The following is an 11,124-nucleotide window of genomic DNA, read 5'->3' on the forward strand; positions in this document are numbered from 1 at the left end:
GGCCAGAGTATAGTCTTCGTATAGAACACAAACTTAGTTTTGCGGATGATATTAAATTATGTTTATGCCTCGCGTTGCTCATTAACAAAGTTTTGGTTGTCTTGCTATCTTTAATGTTTGCTCCTTTATTGTGATAATAAAAAAAAGCGGGGCTCGATCCATAAATAATTTGAACTCGTTGCTGCTAGTAGTAACAATTTCCGATGTTTTTTCTGAATGGTTGCCAGCATTGACTGTATCCAAGGACACATGAGAGAGCATCATAAGATTGTATTTAACCAAATTCAAAAATTGGTTAATTATTATTATTAGTTATTTTTTATGTAAGTTAAAAAAATGATGTATCAAGTTTTTGTCATTTTGGCATTCTTCTTTCGAAAACGAATATTTCAAGTGCATCTAAAAAAGATATTTACTTTTACCTATAAAGTTTTATTACACAAACTGAATCGAAAATCAAATAAAAAAAGTCAAAATCAGCAAGTAGGAAACACTTATGTCCCATTTTACAATTTTTATTTTATGAGATTCTTGTTTTAAAGGCAGATTTTTGTGATGTTCTTACTTTCAGTAGGTGTAAACGAGTTATTAAACTTAGTTTTCGGGATGATGTTAAATTATGTTTAAACCTCTCGTTTCTCATTAAGAAAGTTTTGGTTGGCTCACTATATTTAATGTTTGCCCCTTTCAGTGTTATGATAATGAAAAAAAAAAAAACAAAACCATGACCCAGAAATACTTTCAACTCGCTGCTACTAGTAATAACAGTTTTCGACGTTTTTTTCTGAATAGTTGCCAGCATTGACATTCTCCAAAGACACTCGAGAGAGTATTATAAGATTGTATTTAACAAAATTGAAAAATTGAATAATATGCCTGAAGCCTGATAATGTTGACCTCATAACGTCATTTTTTATGTAAGTTTTACAAAAAAATAGATGAGTTAAGTTCTTGAAATTAGGGCACTCTTCTTTGGGAAACGAAGATTTGAAGCATACAAGATTTTCATAAGAAAAAAATACTTACTTTTACTTGTAGTTTAATTACACAAACTGAATCGAAAATCAAATAAAAAAAGTTAAAAACAGCAAGTGGTCAACACTTATGATATGTTTACTTTATGAGCTTCATATTCGCATTATTTGCATCAAAATGATCCCTTCTTGTTAACAGAACAAAAACTTTGGTTTAGGGGTGATATTAAATTATATTTAAACCTCGCATTTCTCATTAACAACGTTTTAGTTGGCTTACTATTAATGTTTGCTCCCAGTTAGTGTCTGAGTTTTGTAACGTGATAATAAAAAAAAAACAAACGATGGTCTGATTCAGAAATACTTTCAACTTGCTGCCGCTAGTAGCAAAAGTTTTCGATGTTTTTTTCTGAATAGTTGCCAGCGTTGGCGTTATCCAGGGACACATGAGACAGCATCATAAATAGTATTTAACAAAATTAAAAATTTTATTAATCTCTCTGAAGAGTGATAACGTTGACATCATAACGTGGTTATTTTTTAAGTAACTTTTTACTTTTACTTTTACCTGTAAAGTTTTATTACACAAGCTGAATAGAAAATGAAATAAATACTTATGGCCCATTTTACAAGTTTTATTTCATGAGCTTATTATTCTGAAGACAAATTGTTGTGATGTTCTTATTTCCTTAAGGTGTTAATGTTTGCTTCCTTTAGTGTGTGACTTTTGTAAAGTGACAATAAAAAAAAAACAAAACCATGAATCGATCCAGAAATACCTTCATCTCGTTTTGCTAGTAGCAACAGTTTTAGATGTTTTTTTTTTAATAGTTGCCAGCATTGACATTGAAATTCAAAAATTTAAGTCCTTGAAATTTTGGCGCTACCCTTTCGGAAAAGAAGATTTCACTCATTTGAGATTTCCATCTAAAAAAATATTTACTTCTAACTGTAAAGTTCTATTACACAAACTGAATAGAAAGGTAAATAAAAAAAGTTAAAAACCGCAAGTTTGCAACATTTCTGAACCATTATGCTATGTGTATTTTTGGTGTGCGATTGGCTGCCTCTAGGAAAGACTTCTGGAATATTTGGCTCTCGTTGTGAAAAGGCATTGCGTTCTACAAAAGCGAAGTGCCGCGTCTTGGCTAGTCAGTTGAAAAGTGAAACCATGCAGCTTGGAAATACAGTCAGCTGAAACTATTTGCAAATAATCTTCCGGATCCCTCCTGCGCTGGTTGTTTATTAATCAAACTTGCTGACGTGTCGCCAATCATTATCTTGGATTTCTTCAGAGCTAAACGGAAACCCTAAAAAAAATAAAAATTGTAATACAGTAGCCTGTGGAAGTTTCTTTGGAAAAAAATAGTCAGCTGATATGAATAGACGTTATATAAATTATTATTATTATTTTACCGGAACATGAAATATTTATTAACGAGGTTAGTACAGAATTCGTCTATTCCAGAAACTGCAGATTTTTTAAAAACTTTATGATATCATCTATCATAATAGATTTAAATTATTATCGGTACAACAAAAATAACAGGTCAATTTTAATAGTAGTTAATTCGGCAGTATCGAACACAACAGGTCATGGATTCAAAGGATTGCAGCAGCTACATTAAACTTAATGTAGAAAGAATGTTTGAAGAATTGTTATTCGCAGTTTTTAATACTGTATAAGAATAGCAGAAGTTACTAAAGTTGATAATCAAAATGAATAAGACCTAAAAGATCAGATTTTCACGAAGTTATATATTATGACATGAAAATTGTTTCGACAACACCGTGTCTTTATCAAATGTAATATTTACAAACTACCTGCTACTATATATACCGAAAAGTGACCATAAAACCTTAATTAATGTTGTGAGAATTTAAGTTCTATAAAGGAGAGGTATTTATATATAATTGATCGTTTAGCAATACATTTGAATGTCTCATTTTGTTAATCTCCATGGCTCCCAATAAATTGAATTTTCTACTTTTTGTGGCTGAATGTTAAATATCAAAATTGTCGTCAAAAATGTGTTTTTCTGTATTTAAGTGTGTAGCATAATTAGATTCTAGACTATTGTTTTTAAACGCTCTTTAATGTTTGCTAATGCGTTTCTTGAACGATCTAACTGTTTGTCCAATATAAATTTCAGGACAAGATGCGCATTTCATCCTGTAGATTTTTGAGATTTTGGACATTTCGTTTTATTGTTTTTTAAATATTTTCCTAATGTATTGTTAGTTCTGGAAGCTATTTTTAAACCAAATTTTGACAAATGTTTTGAAACTTTTTCTCTAGGTTCTCCTATGTATATAATTGTTTTAAATTGTTCGTGTTCTGTATTAGATTTCGGATAAATAGAGTTTACTGTTGTCTGGATTTGTTTTTTATTTATAATTTTATCTATAATGGACGGATTTTAGACGTTGTTCAGTCCAATTTGTTTAATGATATTAAGTTCTTTGTTGTAATTTTCTGTTGAGAGTGGCGTATTAAAAAGTCTGTGTATAAAAGAGTTAAATGCAGCCATTTTGTGTGTATAAGGGTGATTTGAGCTGTTATGTATGACTGTGTTCGTGTTGTGAAGGTTTATGATATATTGAAAAATCTAATTTGTTTTGAGCTTTCGTAATAGTTAAGTCTAAAAAATTAATAGAGTTATCCTGTTCAATCTCGATAGTGAATTTCATACGATTATGTAATGAGTTAACGTACTTTAAAAAATAATTCAATTGTCTGTCCGTTCCAACAAAGCAAGCAAAGGCATCATCCACGTATCTATACCACCCTAAAAAACTTTTACTTAAAGGATGTTCTAGTATGATATTTTCCAAATTATCCATAAAAATCTCGGCTAACAAAGGACTAAGTGGGTTTCCCACAATCAAACCTATTTTAGAGATATAAATCTGTCCATTAAATTCAAAATAATTTTGGTCTAAAGATACTATTAAGCAATCTAATAAATCTTGTTTCACCAATGGGTTAACCTATTTCCGAGTTAGGGTGAAATCTACTAAATCTTTCACATCCATAGGTGCAATACTGGGAAATAAGTTTTGTACATCAAAAATAATAGTGTTGAGTTAGAAGGGATTTTGATATCTTTAATTTTGTTGATTAATTCAAAACAATTTTGTATTGCAAATTTTGCTTTAAAATCTGTGTGCAACTTTAAAATATTTACTAATTTTGTTGAGAGTTTAACTGCTGGAGCTGTTACATAAGACATCACTGGTCTAATGGGCATATCGTGTTTTTGTAAGTTAAAAAATATTTATATATATATTAGACAAACAGGTAGATCCTTCAAGAAACTCATTAACGAACATAAAAGAGCGTTTAAAAACAATAGTCTAATTATGTTACACACTTTAACACAGAAAAACACATTTTTGACGAGAATTTTGATATTTTACATACAGCCACAAAAAGTAGAAGTTTAAATTTATTGGAAGCCATGGAGATTAACAGAATGAGACATGCAAATGTATTGCTTAACGCTCAATTAAATTTAAATACCTCTCCTTTATTAAACTTAAATTCTCACAACAACATTAATTAAGGTTTTATGGTCACTTTTTGGTATATATAGTAACAGGTAGTTTGTAAATATTACATTTGATAAAGACAGGGAGTTGTCGAAACAATTTTCATGTCAAAATATGTAATTTCGTGAAAATCTGAACTTTTAGTTCTTATTTATTTTGATAAATGAATTTTCATCAAGTGAAAGCCACCCCAGTTCAAAGTTGATAATGGTAAAGTTGGTTTTTCAACACAAAAATCTTAAATATTTATTTTGAATTCTTTCTAATCTGTCAATTCAGTTGTTAATATCAATGAGGAAATTTATATTTTTATTAATCTAATAGCTCGACCACTAGCTTATTTGTCCATGTGCATAATAAATGTCATTCTATAGTAATAATTAATTGCTCTATACATATAAATGTTAGACATTTATCAAATGCCCGGTAAAAATTTTTATTTGCTTGATGGTCGTATTCAGAATTGTTGATTTTAGCGAAATACAACCTTGTACATTATTTGTTTGTTGTTTATATGAACCGCTTGTATCGCCCAGGTTATAGCCAAGTTTCGAAAATATAAATTTGCAATCTTATTGGTTTTTGGCAGGCATATAACGCGATATAGACCACCTCGCAAATTTAATTTAAAAATCCCCTTCAATACCCATGTTATGAATCACTATTGGTGCGAGCTTTAACTTCCGAAGAAATTTTCCACACTGACCAAATTAACTTCCGGACTTTCCTCGCCGAAATTGAATTTATCTTGTATAAGTTAGATAAGTAACCCATTCAACTTCGTACTGTTCGATTTTAGAAAGTTAACTTACTCCAAAACTTTACTCCATTTTCCCTAATAGGGTTATAGCCATGTTGGCGCTGGATATGTATTTTTTTTTAGTTTGAGCTTTGCTATTTGAAATGTGCGATACAGGGCTATTCACGCACACCGTTTATTGAAAGTTCACTAGACAGAGAATTGCATTATTTTATAAGATTTTCAGTAAGCTGCCATTTAAGGATCGACAGACGGTCACACCTACTTTAGGTGTGACCGCTACTTTATCATGTAAGAATAAATTCCAAATTCGTTTGAGTTAAGTTATTGATATTTTAAATTGGGATATAGATATTGAGGTGTAGTGTTCACTGAATTGCTGGGACCTGGTTTGACTATCTAGCGATATAAAAAAGTCATATCATTGCATTTATTCTTTCTCAGAAAATTATTTTTTTTGCTATTATCTCAGAAAATGCTACCTGGTGGCAAGGTAAGCATCGCATCGCAGTCGCATCACTCAGCACGATTGATAACCTCGAAAAATACTTTTATAATGACCCCAAGTTTACTAAAATTGGGCACTCCTCTACTACTAAACAAAAAAAAAATGAGAATTTGTCTCAGCTCTAACTTTACTAGATTAACAGTTTTCTAGAAACTGAGTTTTAAAATTCAATTAAAAAAAGAAAGCTATTTTTTGAGCCAGAAAGTCACCGCTCATATGGTAAAGGATTAAATGTTTAGAAATAAATATATTTATTATTAATATACAGTGAGACATGCGACAAAGTTTGTATTCGGCTCAACAAATTTTATATCTTGTGGTTCTGTTTTATGTTTCAGAGCATGCAGAACTATGTAATGGGTGTTTTTTTCGATGTATAGAACTTTAAGTTGGCATTACTGTTCAAGATGGCGATCGATTTAACAGCTGTCAAATGATTTATTCTCAGTTTGGTTTGGCAATTCATCATGAATAGACTCACGCCTGAACAACGCTTGCAAATAGTGCAATTTTATTTCGAAAATAATGGTTCTGGGCGGTATACGTATCGCGCACTACTTCCATTTTATCGTCTGCAAAATCGTCCATCAGAGCAGTTAATTCGATTGACCATGGAACGTTTTCGCACCACGTTTACTCTTATTGATAACTCGCATCCTCAGAAACGCCGTACGGTGCGTACAGAAGAAGCTATTGCTGCTGTAGAGCGTAGCATTGAGGAAGACCCGAATCAGTAAATCCGCCATCGGGCACTGGAATTGGATCTGTGTCCATCCACTTTGTGGAAGATTTTGCGGAAGGATCTTGGTTTACGTGCTTACAAAATCGAACTCGTGCAAGAATTGAAGCCAAACGATCAAGTAAAGCGTAGATTCGTCGAATGGGCCCAAAACGAGATTGCCGTTGTTCCCGATCTTCATAAACGAATTTTGTTTAGCGATGAAGCGCACTTCTGGTTGAATAGCTACATCAACAAATAAAACTGTCGCATTTGCAGCGAAGCTAATCCTCAAGTGTATGTCGAAACACCGTTACATCCAGAAAAACTCACTGTTTGCTGCGCTTTATGGGCTGGTGGAATCATTGGTCCGTACTTCTTCAAAAACGATGATGGCCAGAAGGGTACAGTCAATGGTATAGAGCTATGATTACTAACTCTTTCATTCCTGAATTTAATAGCCATGATGCCCAGGAGATGTGGTTTCAACAAGACGGCGCAACATGTCACACAGCTCGTTCCACAATCGATTCATTGAAAGACACGTTTGGTGACCGCCTAATTTCACGTTTTGCACCTGTGAATTGGCCTCCAAGATCTTGTGATTTAACACCGCTAGACTACTTTCTGCGGGACTATGTAAAGTCATTGGTCTATGCGGATAAGCCACAAACGCTTGACCATTTGGAAGACAACGTTTGCCGTGTTACTGCCGATATACGGCCACAAATGTTGAAAAAAGTAATCGAAAATTGGACGTCCAGATTAGACTACATCCGCGCCAGCCGCGGCGGTCATATGCCAGAAATCATATTTAAAATATAATGCCATAAGATTATGTTTCGGATAAATAAAATTCATGTCAATCGAATAATACATCGTTGTTGTATTGCAACTTAAAGTTCTACACATCGAAAAAAAACACCCCTTATAAATTATTATTTTTCCCATAAAATTAATGGTCAGAACGTTGTCATACGGTGTCAACTAGATCGAACACGGTACCGGTAATATAAAATATAAATTAAAATTAGTGAGGTTGAATATGAATTAACAAAAAAGGAGTTATATATTATATACGGTCAAATATAAAATAAAAATATTTTATTTCTTTACCTATCGTATACTTTGCTTTGTCTACTAAAAAAAATCAGACCACTTGGTGAAAGTTAAAAATTGGCCGCCGATTATCTTTCACAAAGATGTAGTTTTACACATACTGACTCAAAATTAAAACCAAATTTTAAAATTTTTTGCACACTTATAGTTTTCCCCAATGGATCGACTTAGTATTTTAATAAACCAAATCTGCAAATTAATATCACTCCTTTCCTTTCGTGCCAAAGCACTTGCGTGTGGGAAAGTGGATTAATTACACAAAGGTATATTTTTGACGGATTTTCCCTGAAATTAATATATACGGACGCCACTGCCCTGGCTACTCTGTCATGGCTACTTTAGAAACAGTTATTTCTCTGACTTAGATAGTTCAGTTCAGAAAACGTTATTATCACATTAGTGTTTTATTAATCATTAATTAAATTAGACTTTTATATTAACATATTGAATTATATAAAGTGATTCACGATTACTGACGTATTGTAACTTGTGAAAAACTAACAAAGGGAGCTCTTCTAAAGTTTATATAGGGTGTCCAAAGAGTGTGCCAAAGTAAGTATTTTTTGAGGAGGTATACACATTTTTACGAACAAAATATACACAAATTTTAATCCTTGCGAAAATATCACCAAAGAGTGAAAGCAAAATAAGTATTACCTGCAAAGTGTACAGAGACGAATTAAGTATAATTCTTGCAGAAATAATTTATTAAATCCGGGATTTAAATAAAAATAATAAATAAATAATAAAACCGAGAATAGTATAGACTATAACAACCTTACATGGAGTGAGTGAGTATACAAAAAAGTACCTATTAAGGCCGTAATATACTGGATGTTCTATAAAAAAATATATATTGATTTCCCACATATGTATGAAATTCCCTATATATTTGAAAATAATTTTAAATTGTTTGTTTTAGTCTCATCTATAACTCTTGCATTTAACATTTTTCCCTAATACAAATAATAAAAACATATTTATTTATTTATTAATTTTTTCTTTGCTTATTGCGATATTTTCTCCTAATTTGAAAAATTTTCGGGATTATGTTGGTAAAAATATGCATACCTCAAAAAATACTAAGTATATTTATAGGGAATTCTTAATTAAATTGAAAGAGCATTAGTTGGAGTAATTAATGGGGGTATAATATACAGGGCATTCAATTTAATTTTTTTACGAAAACTAAAATTGTTAATTTCGACTCACCCTGTATAAAGGATTCGAACTAACTTCAAGACAAGTTTAGGATACGTGACTATACTACTGTACACAGAGCATTTTTGACGAAAAATTGGCCATAAATCGGAAAACACCAGACTAGAACAACCCTACATTGAATATAAAGCAGAGTACCTACTAATACAGGTTGTTCCATTTAAAAATATATAAGTCTGTTGCCCACATATTTATGAATCACCTTGTATATTTGAGAATAGTTTGTCTTTTATTATTATCTGTAACTTTTGTATTTAACATTTTTTCTGAAACAAATAATAAACATATTAAAAATATGTTTCTAAATGCTTCGTTGGCACAAATTTCGAATTTAAAACAGATCGTCCTAAAAACAATATAAATAAGTGAAATATTCAAAATTAGTGAAAAACGTATTCACACATTTTCCAACATACTGTCAAGATTGTAAAATGAAAAATTTTAGGGAATGTTTTAAAAAACACGCTGTGTTGCTCCTCCAACCATTCGAACCTTCCCGGCAGTTATTTAATTTAAGCAATCATCAAATCAGTTTCAGACAGCGCTCTGAAGAAGTCAGCGGCATGTTTGATGTCAGCGATATATGTGTACCTACTCAGATAATTCTTTTTTCTATTTATTTATGATATTTTTACCATTAATATTTATAGTTTTACTGACTTTTTTTTTCAGTGTAAGAGATTACAAAGCAGATTTCCTTTTTTTTTCTATATTTACTGTTACTACTGATAGTTCTACTGCAACAATAACTAATATGTTATACAATTTGGCTGCGACAGTGTAATAATATATAACATCACATTTTGTTTCAGAAGAAAATCCTGCCGCCATGATGCATGCAAATTCCAGCGAGGGATCGACGGCACTATACATAAGCATTGTTTTCGCGATGACGATAAACATATTTATGATATAAAATGTAATGAAATTTTGTTCTAAACCTGATTTTTCAATATAAATTAGCAGCGAAATTAAAAACAATTGCGCGAATTGTATGTATATTTAATTAATATGATATTTGGATCTAAAACGATATAACGTCTTTTGTGTAATATTTGGGTTCAAATAAAAAACATGAAACTAAATTGAGTTTAACTAAATCCTACATCAGCTCAAACACTAATATTGGCCGTTTAAGAAAAATCCACTTTAGGCGTTTGTTGTTAAACCCATGTTTTACAATTCTTTAAAGCTAGTTATTTTTTATTCTCACAATATCGGTCCTAATTCATTTTTCGTTTTTTAAACCAGTCTTTTAAGATTATCGTACTTATTTCGCAAAACAAATTTCGCATATTATTACTACCATTACAATTAATAAATCCCACAATTTTTTAAAACAGAGTCTCTAGCGATCGAGGAAACAAATAATCTAATTTATTTCTTGCAGCCGGCATTCAATCCAATTGAGGAACGCATCTGTCTAACAAACCCCAAATTTGCCGCAGCACACTGCATAAGGCTAAAAAATTAATCAAGGATCCGGTTGCAACCACCCTACTGGCTAATAATTCAGGTTTACGATCACTGAGGGGCGTAATAGTGTCTTTCCGATTTATGCCACCCTATTTGTTAAACCATTAGATTCACAATGAAGGGCTAAATGCATGTCTGCGGTCGACAACGCTGAGATCAGATTTCTACTCGATACTGATTTATGTCTAGTCTTCCAGCGAGAGAATGGGGAACAATTTAAATATTGTGCCACCAGTTTATGGGTAAACAGTCTTCTGCGGGATTGGATTAAACATTTTTTTCATTTTTTTGGGGGGTATAATTTAATTTGGTTTATTTTGGGGAGAGAGAGGCAACTTTCAAGGGTGGACACCCTATAGGAGACCTAAAATAGAGGTGTCGAAAAAGCAGTGCGTTGCATTATGATGACCTCCAATTTGCAAGCCAAGAAGTATTTGCGTCCATAGGAGACATGTTATATTTTGCGCATTATAGCTGTTAGATAATATACAAGGTTTTACTGGCTGAAAGAAAGTTTTCAAGCGAGTAGTTTCATGCTCCTATTGAATGTCCATCCTCAACACTTTTTATATTGATTTCAGATCAGATTTCTATAAATTTGGTAGGTATTTATGTTCCCTATGTTAATTGTTAATAGCTAAATGACTTATACGAGGACTATAATTAGAATAGTAACTACTCAACAACTCGTTAATGAAAGATCTATAGCACTAATTACAATCGGTTTATTGTTAAATAATAAATGATAGTAACAAATTTCTGTGTTTTTTGCTTGAGAACTAAATTTGATTAATTT

General features: G+C 31.7%; 1 protein-coding gene across 4 annotated transcripts in view; it reads left to right on the top strand.

Moving 5' to 3' along the window:
• LOC132703135 (titin-like) overlaps positions 1-9,889 on the top strand; it is a 115,163-nt gene extending 105,274 nt beyond the window's left edge. For 3 of the 4 annotated variants that reach the window (XM_060672245.1, XM_060672235.1, XM_060672228.1), the window contains exon 7: positions 9,665-9,889. In XM_060672245.1, coding sequence (XP_060528228.1) covers positions 9,665-9,768 — 104 coding nt within the window. In that variant the 3' untranslated portion in view covers positions 9,769-9,889. The remainder of the gene's footprint in view (positions 1-9,664) is intronic. The other variant, XM_060672255.1, reaches the window with a different exon arrangement.
• The last annotated feature ends 1,235 nt before the right edge of the window (positions 9,890-11,124 follow it).

The sequence above is a fragment of the Cylas formicarius genome, unplaced genomic scaffold, assembly GCF_029955315.1.
Source record: "Cylas formicarius isolate icCylForm1 unplaced genomic scaffold, icCylForm1.1 PGA_scaffold_10__41_contigs__length_53128322, whole genome shotgun sequence".
In the NCBI taxonomy this organism is placed as follows: domain Eukaryota; kingdom Metazoa; phylum Arthropoda; class Insecta; order Coleoptera; family Brentidae; genus Cylas; species Cylas formicarius.